We start from the raw sequence: 19688 nt of genomic DNA, 5'->3' as shown, positions 1-19688 counted from the left end.
GGGGTCAGTGAACCCTCTGACCTCTGTCACCATGTCAACACACTCAGGAGGGATCTGATTGGCTGCTGCAGGTCGTGTGGTTATCCAGAGGCGAGCAAAGGGAAGAAGTTTCCCCCTGATGAGGTTTGTCAGCAGCACATCCACTGAGGTGGACTCTGTAACATCAGTCAGGATCTCAGTGTTGTGGAAGTCCAGAGGAAGTCGACACTCATCCAGACCATCAAAGATGAACACAACCTGGAACTCTTCAAATCTGCAGATTCCTGCTTCTTTGGTTTCAGTGAAGAAGTAATGAACAAGTTCCACCAAACTGAACTTCTTCTCTTTCACCACATTCAGCTCTCTGAAAGTGAATGGAAATGTGAAGTGGATGTCCTGGTTGGCTTTGCCTTCAGCCCAATCCAGAGTGAACTTCTGTGTTAAGACTGTTTTCCCAATGCCAGCCACTCCCTTTGTCATCACTGTTCTGATTGGTTCATCTCTTCCAGGTGGGCCTTTAAAGATGTCTTCTGGTCTGATGGTTGTTTCTGGTCTGTGGTCTGGTTTCCTAGATGCTGTTTCAATCTGTCTGACCTCATGTTCATCATTGACCTCTGCAGTTTCTCCCTCTGTAATGTACAGCTCTGTATAGATCTCATTTAGTAGAGTTGAGTTTCCTGCTTTAGCAATCCCCTCAAACACACACTGGAACTTCTCCTTCAGACTAGATTTAAATTCACGTTGACAAACTGCAGCAAAGTGTTCTGAAGGAACAAACAACAAATAAGATCAGTGAATACATTTCTAACATTTAGTTCCCCGAATGAATGAGTGATTATACTGTATCTTGTTCCATCTCTTGAGACATTAGTAAATGTTTAATTCATTCATCAGGTTCAATGTTCAGAGAAACCCTCTTACTTCTTTCCAGACGATCAACCAGCTCCTCCTGCTTCATTCTCCTCAGGAAGTTCATTGTGATCTTCAGAAATGCTTCTCTGCTGATCCTCTGCTCTTCATCCTCATGCTCCAACACCTCCTCATCCTCCCTCTGACTCTCTAAACATTCTGGGTAATCTGGACTCAGATCCTTCTGAATCTTCTTCAGCTCCTTCTTCACAAAAGTGACAATGTTGTCCTCCAGCAGCTGGAACAGAAAACTATGTGAATGACAATCAGACTGAAATCATGGAGACAAACATCAGATCCATGTTGGACAGACTGAGCATCCCCAGGTCTACAAAGAGCAGCATGGAGATGATGGAAAGAAGTTGTTGTCCACGTACAGACCTTAAATATGGAGTCCAGCTGTGTTTGATGCTGATGAACAGACTGACCACTGAGAACATTTAAACTCTGCTGCTTCACTCTGGACAGAAACAGAAACAACAGAGAGTTAAAGATTGTTCTGTGATGATCGTCCTAATCAGAACAAACTCTACTGTGACAATAATCACGACGTGATTAATTCTAAACCTGATGACTGAGGATCACAGAAATTCCACATTTCAGTTACGTATATTTGCACATAAGAACTGTTCAGACAGAAAATGGTTTCCAAACACCAGTATCACTTCCCCATGTGGATAAAATGAAAGCTTCCTCAACAGTTTCCTTCTAGCTTTAAATGCCAGACACAGACGACCTGTTGTAGTTGCAGTTGCAGTTGTACTGTATCTTACTTATTTAGAGCAGAGGGATTTTGTCCTTTAAAGTCAATGAAATCATCCTTCGACCGATCACTCCTCAAAGACGCACAGCTGGGTTCAGGCTGAGGTTGAGGTGAGTCTGGTTTCTGGTCCATCCTGGTAGACAGAGAGAAGTTGACTGTTTTCAGCTTTTAAAAGGAATAAATGGGTCAAAGACCAGCAAACTTTGAAGGACATCAATCACATATAAAAACTTGGTGTCAGACTCTGAATTCACAAATTAACTACACAAAATCCCTGAGTATGGTGTTGAATGTAGTTTCACATTAAAGTCACTTATGTCTTACTTCTTCACAGCAGAGGATTCTTCTCTTTTAAAGTCTATGAATTTATTATTTGACCGATCACTCCTCAGAGACACACAGCTGGGTTCAGGTCCAGGTTCAGGTCCAGCAGAGTCTGGTCTGTGCTGCTGCTTTGTTCTGCAACACAACACACAAGGAGCAGTGATTTGAGAGTTGAGCTCTGACTTGTAGAAGAGTCATGGTCAGTTATAGATGTTCATCTCACCTCTGGTCTTTGGTCTGGTTCTCATGGTCTTCACTCAGAGGGGTTTTAGAGGGAGGGACTCCCTCCTCTCTGTCCTCACACTGATCCATGCTGCTGGATTCACATCAGCTCACACACACTTTCTATCTTCACCTGCAGAGGAAACACAAATCATTCACCTGAACATGAACTGCTAATCATCCATGAAATCATTTCTGTTGAAACATCAGCTGCTCCTCCAGTGAATTGTTCTTATTTTCTGACTCATATCAGTGTCAGCGGATGAAGAAAATCAGCTGATCGTCATCATTTTGTTTGATTCCAGAGAATCATTGATCTAAAAACAACAAAGACTGAAAGAGCAATCCAAGGTTATGAATGAAATAAGAAGTGAACATCTTCTACAAACATTACTGAGCAGAAACAAACAGTAAAGTTACTGAAGAAAAAGTCAAAGTCTGAAACAAACTAAACTTTAGAGTTTTGAGCTTTAAAACCTTCACGTGACATTAACTCATGCATAGGGGCAAAGTTATTACTTTTACTCACTGAACACAACTGTCAATAAGTCGACTTTATTCTCCAGCAAAATCAACATGGGTTTGATGATGTAACTGTTTCAGATTTCTGAATCATTGTCTGTGTCACCAGTAAGAGTTCAAACACACTGAGCTTCTCACAATTAAGACTATCAGCATCAATACGTGTATTTAAATGATTAAAACCCACAAACTATAATCATCACTGTTATAGACTGCAGAGATGCATTGTGGGGAAAAATACAATAAATTCATATTTATATCCTGATCAGGGTCTGTAAATTTAAAGAAACTTCCAGTCTGCTTAGAACAGTTCAACAGTGGTAAAAACATTCAACATTTAGAGGTTTCTGATCCTGTATGCTCTCTGGTTATGAGATCTTTATAGAAGTAAAGACATAAATAAAACAAACTTAAGAGGATGAACCACTGAGATGGTTGACATGTGATCAGTGTGGTGGCTACAGGTGTAAAGGTCAGAATATTAAAACTTCTGATACCAGGTTTTCTGTTACAGGATCAGCTCTAACATTAAAAGGTCAACATATAAACTCAGGAACTAAATGCTAAATGTGTATTTGATCATCAACAGGGGACAGAGAGAATAAATACAGCAGTCTGAAAGACACTTGGTTAACAGGACCTATAGTCATCACTGAATGAAACTCCAACAAGACTTCATTTAGTGTTGATGCCGTAGTCATGGACAGTATGAAGCTTTTCACATTATTCAAACTAGACATTAACATTTCATTGAAGCTGCAGTTATGATCACATAAATAGATGATGTTAATTGAAGCCTTCTGGAAACACTCGTCTGATAGTTTCTATGTTGTAGGAAAAGACAAGCTGCAGTGTTATATTTAAACACATTATGACGCCTTTCCTTCATTAATATTCAGTGAGAGACTCCAGATCAAACAGGTCACTGGTGGGATTTAGTGCTGAAACAGTGAACTGTAAGAAAACCAACGTCATATGAAGCTACAGTGATAGAAAAACAAATCCCTTCTTTTCCTCCTTTGTGAGTCATCAAATGTCCCAATGGAGAAACTGTCCTCATGCTCATTACTGGGAGGACAGATTATTAGGAACAGTCCAAGCTGAAAGATTCAGCAGCAGAAAGATTAAATGTCCCATTTTCCCTGAACACTCCTTGAATGATAAACTGAAGACAGCAGCAAGATGTCGACTAGTTCATCTGTTCATCTTCTGCTCTGTTTAGAAAATACTTCGGATCATATCAAATAATATTCTGGTGAATGTTAAGAAGGTTCTTCATCAGAAATGTTATCAGGGGAAACACGTTGTTATCATGACGAATAAATCATCTAAACTAGATTAAACTGAAGCAGAGTGACGTCCACTCACCTGAATTAAAGCGCATTCCCAAGACACACCCATCTATGCTGACACACACACACACACACACACACACACACACACACACAGACAATGGGGGATAGATTTATAGTCGCCTCCGTCATATACTTTATATTTTCAGCTCCGTCTCAGTTAACGTGAACTGTTTCTGCTGGAACTAAATTGATATTAAAGAGTTAAACATTATAAACTACTGACTTGACCTTCAGACAGAGTTTACACAGAGAAAAAGATCTGTGACACAACGCGGTGAAAGTAAAAGTCACTTTAGATCTTAATCTCAGGCTTGATCCAGATTAATGAAGATTTAATACTTTAATTTAATCTGATCATTGTACTGTTTGATTCCAGTGAATCATTTATCTAATAATAATGTAGACTGGTCTCCAAACAGAGTGATACAAACTTAATAATGAAATAAAAAGTGAACATCTTCTACAAATATTACAGAGCAGAAACAAACAGTAAAGTTACTGAAGACAAAATTAAAGCTTTAAACAGATCAAACATACAGTTTATTTAACCAGTCCAGAGAGATGAGGAAGACTGATCTAAACAGATGAGTCAGCTACTTCCTGGATTGAGGCAGGTTTTTACCTGTGATAGAGACAGGACAGGTTAGACAGGTTTATCCATCAACATGTCTGTTCTTGATTCATGATATTCTGTATCAGTGTGTTCAGGCTTCAGTTTAAGTGAGTTTAATAATAACAATAACAAAACTTACAACATTAATACTGATAATTAAAATAATATTAGAATATATTATAATAAATTTTTGCTTTTGATACATTCATTTTCTTGTTAATACAGATTGTCAGTGCAGGACTGGAGTATTTTCCTAAAGTAAATGATGTGAATAAACTCTCAGTGTAACTAAGCTGTCTGCTGTGAAGGATTCAGTTTGTTCCTCCTCATTATAAACAGACATAACACATGTTGACTGTCGTCTGATAGTTTCTATGTTGTAGTAAAACACAGTCTGCAGTGTTATATCTCAAAAACTTGTTTATGATGCTTTTCATTCATTAATATTTAGGTTATTGATGGGATTTGGAAACAGTGAACTGCAAGAGAGTCGACAACATGACAGTCAGTGACAGGTAGATACAGTGGGAGAAAAATATGTCAAAATATTAGGAACAGACGAATCCAGAAACTGTCACGATCACTGGCCTCTAGTGGTCACTGTCAGCAACTACAACTGTCCACATCCAATAATACTTTGACTGCAGTGTTGTCAATGACAATGACTGAGTTGTTTGTTTCCGCATTTTTATTGGAGTTTGTACCAGAAGAAATATCAAAGATTTAATATTTTGAATGAACTATATTTATTCTACACATGTAAATGTTGGTCACTTTCAGAATATGATTCTCCATAAAAACATGTATTCAGCTCAGTTAATTATTTGAAAGTAATAAAAAAAAAACTATGTGACATAATAATGATGTAATACTTAAATTATTCACATATTCAAAGAATGAATAATTGACAGATACAAAAGAAAAACGTTTTATAAGTAAAAATAAAATAAACTATTATCACATTTTTACTTTTGCTATGTACATTTTCCTGACAACTTTCAAAGTTTGTGGACACACAGGCAAACATATCACCTGACAGTTTCAATAAAGAAAACAAATACATGAAATCAAGGGAGTAGGTTTGATTTTGACATTGGTGGGGAGACACAAAAATTCTCCAAGGCAGCGCTCCTGAAAGTTGATGTTTCTTTTGCATTTGTAAACATGATTTCACATGATGTAGAGTAGATCAAGCAAATGACCATACTCAGAAAAACACAGTGAGTAATGGACATGTTTCATTCATATCTGAGTGCATAAGGAGAAGAACACCCTGAGGAAATAAATGAAGCAACATTTGAACAAGCAGATTAGTGTCCACTGGTTGTTCTTCAGATCATCATCACACTAACATCTGTCACAGTGATGAATCTCAAGACTAACACATCCATCATTATTTGACCTCACCTGTGAATTTACAGCCTCTCCTTCAGCTTCTCCTCCTCCTCCATTTCCTCCAACCTCTCTACTGTCTGTCTCCTGACAAAAACGTGTCGACGCATGACATATGAACAGATTAGGGATATAATGATCATCGAGTTTGGTGGTACAAATTACACACACAATCTATGTCTTTACATCTGTACATCAAGTGAACACCAATTCCGTGGCATAGTAATGTAATACTAAAAATCTAATTTAATAATAATTAATTTCCACAGTCTTTCTACACTGTAGTTTATAGTTGAAATGTTATTTATTTTCAAGAACAAATATTTTCTATTTTAAAAGCCGGAAGAACTACCCTTATGTAATTTATTTAACACTTCAAGTGTAATGACAGTTTCTGTCCACTAGAGGGAAGCAACACTCATTGTCTGTATGTGAGTCCATACAAAAATAATCAGAGGGAGGGAGAGCCACAGACTAGGCTAGGTTGGTTAATGCTAATTACAGCGGATTTTCTATGTCTGCTCTATTTAACTAATATAGTTCACATAAACGACCTCTCGGATTAAAGTTGTTCCACAACTTTCAAGTTCTTAACGCATTTCTCTTATAGTTTCGCATTTTATATAATGAGCCGTATAGTGACTGAAGCTGTAGCACTTTTGCTAGTAACATGTTCTCCATTGGCAAATTTAATCTGCTACCATCAAGTAAAACAATATCGACAGCAACGCACAACAAAAATTAGTATAGTATTATAATTATATTAAAAAACATTTACTTTTCTCCGTTTTGCATATAGTATGATATTTGTAATACAATAAAATAATAAATACATTTTTAAAATGGTATGTTTTTAGTACCATGGTAGTAACGGCCACGAACGTTAGCCAGCGAGTTAATGATAGTCAACAGCCAATAGCTTTAACGGCGAATGGCAGTAACGGCTAAAAACAACAACCGTTACCACATCTACCATATTATTAACTCACTTTCTGTTGCTTTTTTTTTTTTTGCAAACACTCACTGCCTGTTCGTTTGCCTTCAGTAGACTCTGTTTCACTGAGTACATCCAGTTTTAAGGAAGAGAGAAGATGTAAAGATTCAAGATTCAAATACTTTTATTGTCAGTTCTATTTATATTCAGGACATTCAGGGTAATTGAAAAGCCATTTCTCCCTCAACTTAAAGACGTATACAAAGAAGTATAAACAGTAGAGAAGCTGTTTAATGCTGGCAGTTTCAGCTCTCATGTAAACATGTTGCAGTGACCACATTGGCCTTGAGGCTCACAGACCTGTAGAGACTTTTAGCATCAACTCTGTTGCCTCTGCAGGTTTCATTCAAGTCCGCAACAGAAATAAAACATTGACTCGTTTAAAGAAAGAGTCTGTATGTGTTAATTAACATCTCAAATGACATATCACCTGACAAAGAAACATTGAGGCTGTAATTGAATACACATGAATGAACCTAATGACAGAAGGACAGATATAAATATGTCACTACTGGACCTCAGCAGAGGTTCTGGTCTGTATAAAGACCACACTGTTAAAATCAGAGCCTGTGATTTTCAGGCTTCAATCAGAAATGAAAATGGAACAAACGGATCACTTATGTAGTATTGTAATGAGTTCATAAAACACATTCAAGTCAACGTTACATAGAAAATATGAGTTTATAATGGAGACCCACCACATTCATTTTCAAGTATTCACATCCAAATGACAGAAAATGTCTGCTGAAAGCACCGTGGACTCACTCCAACCTTCTACTGACCTCAGAGTCTTCAGTCTACAGTGAGGACCACATAGCTTCTTAGAGGATTCAATGCTGAATCCTGCAGCTTGTTCTTATTCAGGTCCAGCTCTTCGAGACATTTGTTGGACTCCAGAGCCGAGACCAGAAAACCACAGCTGATCGCTGTCAAATTGCAGCCCCTCAGTCTGAATCAAGAACAAATCAGGTAGGTTTAAAAGATCACTTAATTATTCGTCATTTCACAGACACAACTTTCACATCATAATCAAATAAATTATGGTGTCTTACCCCAGTGACTTCAATCTACAGAGTGGATTCTGCAGAAAGTCACACAGATGCTTCACTCCTGAATCTTGAATCAGCTTGTTTTCACTCAGGTCCAGCTCTCTGAGATGGGAGGGGTTGGACTCCAGAGCTGAGACCAAAGACTTACAGCTGATCTCTGACAAACCACATTTAGACAATCTGAACAGACAAACAGAACCAGTAACAAAGAGCTCTCATTAAAATTAATGACAACAAGCTGTTGCTCATCAGGAAATATCTGCCGCAAATCAAACACATTTTTGAAATGAAAACATGGTGGTGGCAACATCATGCTGTGTTGATGCTTTCAGCACCAGGGACTGGGAAAATTGTCAGAATCATGAGAAAAATGGATGGTGTTAAATATAGGGAGGGGTTTGCTAGTGATTTCTGACTCAGATGGAGGCTTCTAGCACGACAATGACCCTGAGCATACTGCTAAAGCAACATTCGAGTTGTTTAAGTGGAAACGTGTTGGAATGGCCTAGTCAAAGCCCAGACCCTTAATCCAACTGATAATTTGTGGTCCGACTTAAAGATTGCTGTTCACCAGTTGAACCCATCCAACATGAAGGAGCTGCAGCAGTTTTTCCTTGAAGAATGGGCAAAAATGCCAGTGGCCAGATGTGGGCAAGTTCATAGTGAGTGATTCAAAGCTACTTTGGCTCTACAAAGTACGTTGGGTGAATAGATGTACACATATCTTCAAAGCTGAAGGCACTGTACAATCCTACGGGACAACACTATTAAAGAACATGATGCTCCTTAATTTAACAAAGTAGTTTGTGTCTCTGTGTTATTTACCGATCCTCCAAAGGGTGCCATGTACTCTGAAAGAAGACTGTGGTGGTTTGTTACGGCCCCTGCCTTTGCACCTATCATCGATGAATGACTAAGCCTCACCATGCCAATGGTTCATCACCTGGAATTGGTCCTGGCTTGTGGAAGTGACTCAGGCTTTAACATAAAAATGCTAATGATAACTATAATAATAAAAACTACAACAAAACTCAGTGAATTGACCTCAGATTCTCCAGTATACACTGCGAAGTCTCCATAAAATTGCACAGATGCTTCACTCCCGAATCCTCCAGCTCATTTCGGCTCATGTCCAGATGTCTCAGATGAGAGGGGTTGGACTTCAGAGCTGAGACTAGATGACAACAGCTGATCTTTGTCAAATTGCAACTACTGAACCTGAATAAAGAATACAAGAAGTTAGTTTGGTGGATAAAAGTTCAAGCTTGAAATCATTCAGTGTTTGATCATTTGTTCAGAGCTGCATGTAATGACGCTTCTGTGTAATAAGAGTGATTTGCAGGTATCAGAGTCATCTCAGAAATGTGACAATGGTGAAATGATTAGTTGTTGAGTCTTGACCTGAGAGAACAAAGACAAAAAGCATTTACTGACCCCAGAGTCTCCAATCTACACTGTGGACTCTCCAGAAAACCACACAGTTCCTTTACTCCTGAATCCTGCAGCTGGTTGTTAAAGCTCAGGCCCAGGTGTCTCAGATAGGAGGGGTTGGACTTCAGAGCTGAGACAATGTCTTTGCAGAGTTTCTTATTAAGATTACAGCCATACAATCTATTGTGATACATACAAAGATAAAAGAATAAACTGATCAAACAGTTAAAAACACATCCTATCCTATTTCCTACATCCTATTTCTCTGTTAAGACCAGTGGTTCAGATGATCTTGTCTGACTGAGTTCGACTTGAAACAAATGGTTCTCATCAGTCTCTGAAGACATACATATAATGATAATGTCATAGTGTCATTATTTAAGGAACTAAATTGATAATCTACACTGGTTTATAATGTTGATCACATCTAAACTTACAGAGCCTTTCTGCAGTTCCATACAGCTGGAATCAATCTCCGTCGTCCCTCCAATGTTGTGTTGTATGTCTTCACATCCAACACCTCCAGAACCTGTGACATCTGCAGCATGTAGGCCAGAGCTGAGCACTGGATTTCAGAGAGTTTCTTCTCTGATCTGTTGTCTGACTTGAGGAACTCTTGGATGTCCTGATGAACTGAGAGGTCATTCATCTCAATCAGACAGTGGAAGATGTTGATGCTTCTGTCCGGAGAAATTTTGTACATTTCCATTGTCTTCAGGTTGTCAATGGCCCTCTGGGTCACTTCTGGACTGGTCTCAGTCTGACCCAGTAGTCCTCTTAAGTGTCTCTGGTTGGACTGCAGAGAGAGACCATGAAGGAAGCGGACCAACAGATCCAGGTGACCATTGCTACTCTCCACAGATTTCTCCATGACTCTTTTCAGAAAGACATCCAGAGATGAGTCATTGCAGTTTTGTCCCAGGAAGTCCTTCAGTACCTCTGTCTTCCTGTTGGTGTAACAGTGGATCATGTAGACTGCAGCCAGAAACTCCTGAACAGTCAGATGGACGAAGCAGAACACCTTGTCCTGGTACAGTCCTCTCTCCTCTTTAAAGATCTGTGTCAAAACTCCTGAGTACACTGAGGCTGCTCTGATATTGATGTCATACTCTGTCAGGTCTGATTCATAGAAGATCAGGTTTCCTTTCATTAGTTGATAAAAAGCCAGTTTTCCCAGAGACTCAATCATCTTCCTGGTCTCTGGACTCCAGTGTGGATCTGTCTCAGATCCTCCATCATACTTGATCTTCTTCACTTTGGTCTGAACCACCAGGAAGTGGATGTACATCTCAGTCAGGGTCTTGGGCAGCTCTCCTCTCTCTCTGGTTTTCAACACATCCTCCAGAACTGTGGCAGAGATCCAGCAGAAGACTGGGATGTGACACATGATGTGGAGGCTTCGTGATGTCTTGATGTGGGAGATGATGCTGCAGGCCTGCTCCTCATCTCTGAATCTCTTCCTGAAGTACTCCTCCTTCTGGGGGTCATTGAACCCTCTGACCTCTGTCATCATGTCAACACGCTCAGGAGGGATCTGATTGGCTGCTGCAGGTCGTGTGGTTATCCAGAGGCGAGCAGAGGGAAGAAGTTTCCCCCTGATGAGGTTTGTCAGCAGCACCTCCACTGAGGTGGACTCTGTAACATCAGTCAGGATCTCATTGTTGTAGAAGTCCAGAGTAAGTCGACTCTCATCCAGACCATCAAAGATGAACACAACCTGGAATTCTTCAAAGCTGCAGATTCCTGCTTCTTTGGTTTCAGTGAAGAAGTAATGAACAAGTTCCACCAAACTGAACTTCTTCTCTTTCACCACATTCAGCTCTCTGAAAGTGAATGGAAATGTGAACTGGATGTCCTGGTTGGCTTTGCCTTCAGCCCAGTCCAGAGTGAACTTCTGTGTTAAGACTGTTTTCCCAATGCCAGCCACTCCCTTTGTCATCACTGTTCTGATTGGTTTCTGTCTTCCAGGTGAGGCTTTTAAAGATGTCTTCCTGCCTGATGGTTGTTTCTGGTCTGTCTGGTTTCCTAGATGCTGTTTCAATCTGTCTGACCTCATGTTCATCATTGACCTCTGCAGTTCCTCCCTCTGTGATGTAGAGCTCTGTATAGATCTCATTCAGTAGAGTTGAGTTTCCTGCTTTAGCAATCCCCTCAAACACACACTGGAACTTCTCCTTCAGAGTAGATTTAAGTTCACGTTGACAAGTTGCAGCAGTAAGATCTAAATGAAAATACAATTAAAGAAAAAAGTGAATATTGTAACAAGCCTATCCAATAAAAACAAGTCATTGAATATGTTTTGATTTCTTGAGACATTAGTAAGTATGTCATTGATGTTTCAACCCCACAGTCCCTGCCCTGTTCATCCCCATTGGTGCTGAGTGGACGCGGTGAACATGTGGCTTTACCGCTGGGACCCACTATCAGCTGCTCACCCAGAGCCACCAGCTCCTGCCAGGTTTGGCTTGGTTAATGCAAGATCATTTGCAAATAAAACATTTATCCTGAAGGACTTCTTCAAATCTCGTGGCCTGGGGTTCCTCTTTATCACCAAGATGTGTCTCAATGATTGATTAAAAAACCTGGACTAGATCCTGCTATCATAGCAAACATTTGGCCTATTCCAAAATTGTCCTTCCTTTCTAAAACTTTAGAAAAGATTGTCAGCTCATGGACTTTTTAAATGATCAAAATGTTCTCGAAATTTTCCAATCTAGTTTTAAAACATTGCACAGCACAGAATCAGCACCCTTAACATATTTTTAGCTAGAGATCGACCGATATTCTATTCACATTTTTTTACTGGTATCGGTATTGGCTGATGCACGGTGCTTTTACGGACACACACACACACACACACACACACACACACAAACACGCCATCGCTAAGCACAAACACATTATAGTCTTTAGCAACAGCTCTGACTTTTACTGTTGTTATTGTTCAGTAGGAGTTTCTAGCTGATGTTTTTTCTCTCTCTGGCAAAGTAAAAGTGCAGATTGTTGATCAACCATTGTCCACAGTTTAGATTGGAGCTGTTGTGCCGTTGTTAAGCTTTTGGTAGGAATTTGTGTTGATGTTAAAACCAGGGTGTAAGACTAACACCATAAGCTAAACATACTTGGCTGAGAAGGACCACAGGCCAAAGCAGACTTCTGTCTGTTTAGCCCAAAAGGAGAGAAAGGACAGAATGATGTCTCTCTGGCCCGAGAATCGCTCCTGCTTGTGCTCTACCTTTTTTTAACTGTTCATTTTGTATGCATAAGAGTGCTAAATATTCTTTGAGTTCAATAACGGTTCTAAAAAGTCCATATTGGTCGCTCTCTATTTTTTAGCTACTGAATCTTGTTACGGTGTAATCCTTCCGACTTTGGCGGTGTAATCCTTCCTATTTTTATATAGTGGACCACAACATCTTCTCCTATTTGGTCACATTCCCAGAATGCATGGCCTTTTTTTTAACTGTTACGCTGATGACTGTCAGTTCTATGTCCCCCTTAAAAGGGCTCATTCATTCTCCTTTAAGGCACTGTTAAACTGTGTTAATAATGTCAAGACCTGGATGGCTCTAAACATTTTAAATGTTATGATAAAAAGAGAAGAGATGGTCTTTGGTGGTACCTCTGTATATTTGTATTTTTACATTTCTATTATGCTTTTGTTGTGTCCAATTTACTGTATAGCACTTTGGGAACCTTGTGCTTATTTAAAATTGTGTTTCATAAATAAATTGGATTGTAAACTGGATTGGATTTATCCAAAAGGTTAAATATTCAGAGAAATCATCTTACTGCTCTGCAATCTGTCAGCCAGCCCCTCTTGCTTCATTCTCCTCAGGAAGTTCAGTGTGATCTTCTCAAATGCTTCTCTGTTGATCCTCCTCTGCTCTTCATCCTCACCCTCCAACACCTCATCATCCTCCATCTGACTCTCTAAGCATTCTGGGTAACCTGGACTCAGAACCTTGTGAATCTTCTTCAGCTCGTCCTTCACAAAAGTGATGATGTTGTCCTCCAGCAGCTGGAACAGAAAACTATATGAATGAAACAATCCCAGTGGAATCATGGAGCCAGACATCAGATCCACACTGGCCAGACTGATCATCCACTGGTCTAAAATTAGCAGCATTGTGTTGACTGTGTAATCCCAGACATACTCAATTGTGTTGACAAATGTCAAGTAGTTGTATATGTACAGACCGTAAATATGGGGTCCAGTGGTGTTTGATGCTGCTGGACAGACTGACCACTGGGAAACTCTGAACTCTTCTGGTGGACTCTGTGGACCAATCATCAACAATTAGTTCTCACCATGTTTCTGCCAACTATAAAAACTGTATGAATGCACACATACAGAAACAATGAGTTAAAGATTGTGTGTTCTGTGCTCATTGTTCTGCTCAGAACGAGCACTAAAGTGTTGAGACATCCTTCAGGAAGTAAAACAAGACTTTACACTCCATTAAGATCACAGAAAGTTCACACGCAGAGAGATGGAGAGATACAAACAGCAGTTAACATGCCATAATATGTAATAGAGAAAAAATTAGATGACAAGTTAGAGGACAGGAACTCGGTGCAAATATCAGCAGCTAGGCCAATCTTAAATGTCTAAGTAGAAGAGCACTTATGCTCAGTTTATATTCAATTATATCATACTTCTTTGTTGCTGAGGGCTGATGTGTTTTAAAGTCAACAATGTTCTCCTTTGACCGATGGCTCGTCAAAGACGCAGAGCTGAGTTCAGGCTCAGGTTCATGTGAGCATGGTTTCTGATGGATTCTGGAAGACACAGGAAAAAAAGCAGGTGAGAAATTTACGCATTGTACCGATGCACGGTGCCATCATTTAGACAGGCTACTTTATTTCATTCAGTCCTGTTTAACGGCACCACGAACTACATTCTCCAAAATTATCATACAGTATTATCTAAAAGTTTGAGGCAGGTGTGAAAAATGCTGTAAACTAAGAATGCTTTTAAAAATGGAAGTGTCAATGGTATTAACCTTATGAAGTGCATGAAATGAAGAGAAATCTCAATCATATCAATATTTGGTGTGACCATCCCTTTGACTTAAAGACAGCATCAACACTTCAAGGCACACAGTTTTTGAAGGACCTCAGCTGGAAGGTTGTTCCAAATATCTTGGAGAACTAACCACAGATCTTCTGTGGATGTAGGCTTCCTCAAATCTTTCTTTCTCCTCATGTAATCCCAGACACACTCCATGATGTTGAGATCAGGGCTCTGTGGGGGCCATGCCATCACTTCCACGACTTCTTGTTCTTCTTCATGCTGAAGATAGTTCTTAATGATCTTGGCTGGATGTTTGGGGTCTTTGTCCTGCTGCAGAATAAATTTGGGGCCAATAATACGCCTCCCTGATTTTTCCTAATTGCCCCTCTGGGATAAATGAAGTTCCTCTGATTCTGACGATATTGATGATGGGGAAGTATCTACCTCTATTTCTCAGCACTTAGGACATCATTATTCCTGACCAAATCTCCAACCCCAGACTTTCAAAGAGCCTCCACCATGTTTCATTGTTGCCTGCAGACGCTCATTATCGTACAGCTCTCCAGCCCTTCGTGAGTAAACTGCCTTCTGCTACAGGCAAATATTTACAATTTGAACTTCTCAGTCCGGAGCACATGCTGCCATTTTTCTGAACCACAGTTCCTATGTTTTGGAGCATAGTTTAGTCTACTGGCCTTGTTTCTGTGTCAGAGGGATGGATTTTTGGCTGCAACTCTTCCATGAAGACCACTTCAGGCCAGACTTCTCTGGACACTAGATGGGTGTACCTGGGTCCTACTGGTTTCTGACAGTTCTAAGCTGATGGCTCCGCTGGACATCTTCTGATTTCCAAGGGAAATAAGCTTGACGGGTTTTTTACTTCCATTCTTAGGGAGAGGCAGGGCTGAGTGTTGGTTGAAGTGTAGTTTCATGTCCCATCACTTCTTACCTGCTGCTGTTGGCTAGGCTAGTTAGCTGGTGTCTTCTTGTTGGTTGTTAGTTGGTAGCTGACTGCTAACCTGCTGGTCGAGTTTAAAGTTGGACTAAGCTTCTAAATGTGTTTTGCCTCGGATCACGGCACAAAGGATTGTAACATCTTATGCTGTGTATTAATGAATTATCTGCTGTACTAAGTTTCCTTGGCTGTCCACAGCATGTACGCACACCTGATCATGATGGCAAATGTGGTTCCTTGTTAAAAATCAGTTAAATCTTACCGTTTTCCAGCAGGGGGTTGTTGTCGAAAATTTAATCCGGCTTCCTTTGACCAATCACTCTTCAGGGAGACACAGCTGGGCTCAGGTTCAGGTGAACGTGGTTTCTGATGAATCCTGGGAGACAGAGGAAAAGCAGCAGGTGAGAAATTTATGCGTTGTACCGTCGCACATTTCTATTATTTTGACAGGCTACTTCATTTTATTCAATCCGGTTTGACGGCACCACAAACTACATCCTCCAAGATAATCATACAGTACTGTGTAAAGGTTCTAGGCAAGTATGAAAGATGCTTAAAAATCTGTTAAATCTTACTGTTTTCCAGCAGGGGGTTTTTGTTGAAAATTTAATCCGGCTTCCTTTGACCAATCACTCTTCAGGGAGACACAGCTGGGCTCAGGTTCAGATTCATCAGAGGCTGCTCTGGTGAGTTGTTTCTCTGGGCTTTAATACAACACACACACAGATTTCAGTTAATGGTGTTTGCACCCCTCACAAATTTTTTAAAGTTCTGCACAAGAATGAATGAAAACATCAGCAGAATTTCAAAGTCCTCATAGTATAAAAAGAAAAATCAAAGAAATGAAACAGAAATATTACACATTTGTGTTGTTAGGAAAATTAATCATTTGTACATCTCTATTCAGCATCTGGTGTGACACTACGCAGCAATAACATCAACTAAACATTTCCGGTAACTGCTGATCAGTCGTCTTCAGCACATGGGAGGGATTTTAGCTCACTCTTCAGGATGTTGATGTGTTTCCTCACATGAACTAACAACTTCAGGTTCTTCCACAAGATTTGTACTGGATCGAGGTCAGGACTTTGACTTGGCTGTTTCAATACATTAAGACTGTTTTTGTTTCGTAGAACGACTTGCATGCATTCTCGTTAAAAACGGTCAAATCTTACTTTTTTCCAGCAGACTCATGTAGTCCAAAAGTAATTTCAGCGTGCTTTGAATGGTCACTCTTCATAGACACACAGCTGGACTCAGGTTCAGGTTCAGATTCATCAGAGGCTGCTCTGGTGAGTTGTTGTTCTGGGCTTTAATACAAGACACACACACATAAATTTCAGTATATGGTCTTTGCACCCCTCACAATTTTCTAAAGTTCTGCACAAAAATGAATGAAAACACTGACAGTAGAAAAAAAAAACAAATAAAATGCTTTGTGTTATTAAAGAAAATGAATCCAGACTTCCACAAACATGTGTTCTGATTTTTTTCTTTTCTTTTTTTTTTTTTTTGGAGTTCAATTTTCAATTGGAAACACTTCTGACTAGATGGACTCTGAAAATTTGTAATCCTAAAGGGGACTTATTTTTGCACCTCACACATACGTGTTGGGCCAATTTCTGAATAAACAAATACCGCAGTACACCATTACTGTTTCATATGTTTGATTGGGTTCTCTTTGTCTTCTTTCAGGACCTGTGCAGAACTCTACTGATGTTTTGAGTCATTTTTTTTTTTTTTTTACAGAAATAGGAGGCATGATGGTTTAATCATTTTGGATCAGAGTAAATGGACAGTTAGCGAAAGTCACCTCACCTCTGAGCTTTGGTCTGGTTCTTATGGTCCCCACACAGATGTATGGTTTGAGAAAGAGAGACTCCCTCCTCTCTGTCCTCACGCTGGTCCATGCTGATGAATTCACACCAACTCACACACTCTGTACCTCCATCTACAGAGGAAACACAAATCATTCATCTGAACTCACCTTCACATCCTTTCTACTGCAAAACATCAGCTGCACTCACTAGCTCATGTTTCTGGTTTCTTAATACCTCCATATTAAATCAGATAAACTTATCCTTATTAACAGGATATCTGCCCAGTCTTTTAAAAATGCTGTAATTAAACCATTACTTAAAAAACCCACTCTTGACCCAGATGTTTTAGCCAACTATAGGCCAATTTCCAACCTTCCCTTTATCTCCAAAGTTTTAGAAATGGTTGTTGCCAATCAGTTGGTTGATCATTTAAACAGGAATGGTTTGTTTGAAGAGTTTCAGTCAGGTTTTAGAGCTCATCATAGTACAGAAACAAAAAATCCTCCTCCTTACATACAAGGCCCTGAAAGGCCTAGCACCATCATATATGAAAGACCTCATAGTACCATACTGTCCCAACAGATCACTAAGATCTCAAAGTGCAGGTCTACTTGTGGTTCCTAGAGTTTCTAAAAAGTCACATAAGATCCTCAGCTATGTGTTATATTACTAGATCCTACATGTTTCCTTGATGCTTGAAGCTTGATATATGTATCTATGACAGAAGTTTGTTTATCTTGTTTCTCCTGTTCTTCTTTTCTCTCTATCTTCTCTGTTTCTGCTGGGTTCTGCTCAAGGTTTCTTCCTGTTAAAAGGGAGTTTTTCTTGCCACCGTCACCCTCAGGCTTGCTCTGGAGGTTGCAGGCTGGCTTTTGTGAAGCGTCTTGAGACGATTTGTATTGTTATTGTTATTGTTGCGCTATATAAGTAAAACTGAATTGAACTGAATCGAATTGAATTGAATTGATTTATCAGAGTCAGGTAAATGCTGTTAGACAACAGTATGAAGAAATGAGTACTAGAAATAAAAAACTGTTGCAAAGCTGTTTAGAGGAACAAACTCCACTTCCTCCACAGTCTCGTTCCGCGCTTCTCAACCTCCATTAATCTCCGGAAAAACTCAGGTACTAACAGTACTACGCCAATGCGTCTGACTTTAATGGTGGAGACGACAGGTTTATAAATATACCCGGAAGTAAAAACAAAACTGTTTATTTTTCTGAAGAAAGCAAATAAACATCAGCTGATAATGACATTGAATCCGGATAATGATTAATGTGTGCGAATGACAAAGCTTATGTAATTTGTGAGAATGACACTCGAGTGATCCAAACTTTGTCATCCTCTCGGGAATGAATCGTCTTAAGCAAACATTAGAGAGCAGGCTGTAAAGTAACTCAAGACAGAAACTTACATGGACTCAAACAGCGTTTGAAGAAGAGTCGAAGAAAATGTCTCTCTCCTCCACACCTGGACTCTAAAGTCTCAGGACAAGACTCTACTCGTTTACCTCTGTTCTTGTTGTTTTCTAATGGAACGTCATCTGTCGCTACCCAAGTAGTCTTCCAATCACCTACTTCACCCGAGACAATTATTTCATTTCATTTCATTTCATTTATAAACAAACTAATGATTGCAATAACATCAATAAAATAAAAGCGAAAGGTAAACTGTCAGACAAAATAAAAAATAGAAAAAAAAAATAAATAGAATAAAATAAATAAAATCTTTCAATAAAATTGTAAAATGACGGTGGCTTAAACATTTAAATTGGTGTAGAATATATTTGGCAGGTTCTACTAAATTTGTCTCATCTCAACTTCTATATAACAGATACGACCATTGAAAAAAAAATAGATTTAACGTATTTTATTGTTTTAGTTAGGCGCATGTCCCATCCAAGGCGAAGGAGGTGGAGCTCATGACACATACTAGATTGGATAAAATGGAGGTTTACAGGAGAAAATAATCCGTGACACAGCATACATGAAACCTTATCATTCAATGTACATTTCATATTACCTGCAGACTTGAAACATTACTGATTATTTTAGTTTGACAGGCTGACTACCTGCCTGGGATAGTTACCTGCAGTTCCTCTCTGTGACCTCACGAGGGTATTAAACATTCGTTATTCACTTGACAAACATGACATCGACTGTTATCGGTATTTATGTTTAATTGTATATCTTTTAACACACTGAATTATCAGTGTTTTGATAATTTAAAACCTTTTCATTGGTATGACAACAATGTATCGTTTTTCCCCACTAGAAAGAGAAACTATTTCCCCCGATGAGTGAAAATCTGTGATGAGATTCAAACATGAGTTCCTAACATTCT

The 19688-nt window shown here is 39.4% G+C and overlaps 1 protein-coding gene across 1 annotated transcript in view; it reads right to left on the bottom strand.

The window, feature by feature from the left end:
• Positions 1-18867, bottom strand: part of LOC125001203 — a 40273-nt gene extending 21406 nt beyond the window's left edge. Inside the window, 15 exon segments of the mRNA XM_047577127.1 lie at positions 7856-7883; positions 7886-8022; positions 8126-8302; positions 9167-9340; positions 9557-9733; positions 9991-11522; positions 11524-11774; positions 13346-13574; positions 13754-13832; positions 14213-14335; positions 15788-15901; positions 16101-16229; positions 16701-16835; positions 17344-17476; positions 18760-18867. Coding sequence (XP_047433083.1) covers positions 7856-7883; positions 7886-8022; positions 8126-8302; positions 9167-9340; positions 9557-9733; positions 9991-11522; positions 11524-11774; positions 13346-13574; positions 13754-13832; positions 14213-14335; positions 15788-15901; positions 16101-16229; positions 16701-16835; positions 17344-17435 — 3377 coding nt within the window. The 5' untranslated portion in view covers positions 17436-17476; positions 18760-18867.
• Positions 18868-19688: the final 821 nt, after the last annotated feature.

Source organism: Mugil cephalus, chromosome 23 (genome assembly GCF_022458985.1).
Source record: "Mugil cephalus isolate CIBA_MC_2020 chromosome 23, CIBA_Mcephalus_1.1, whole genome shotgun sequence".
Lineage (NCBI taxonomy): Eukaryota > Metazoa > Chordata > Actinopteri > Mugiliformes > Mugilidae > Mugil > Mugil cephalus.
Note: the sequence above shows the minus strand (reverse complement) of the source record. Positions and strands in the feature narration are given on the sequence as shown.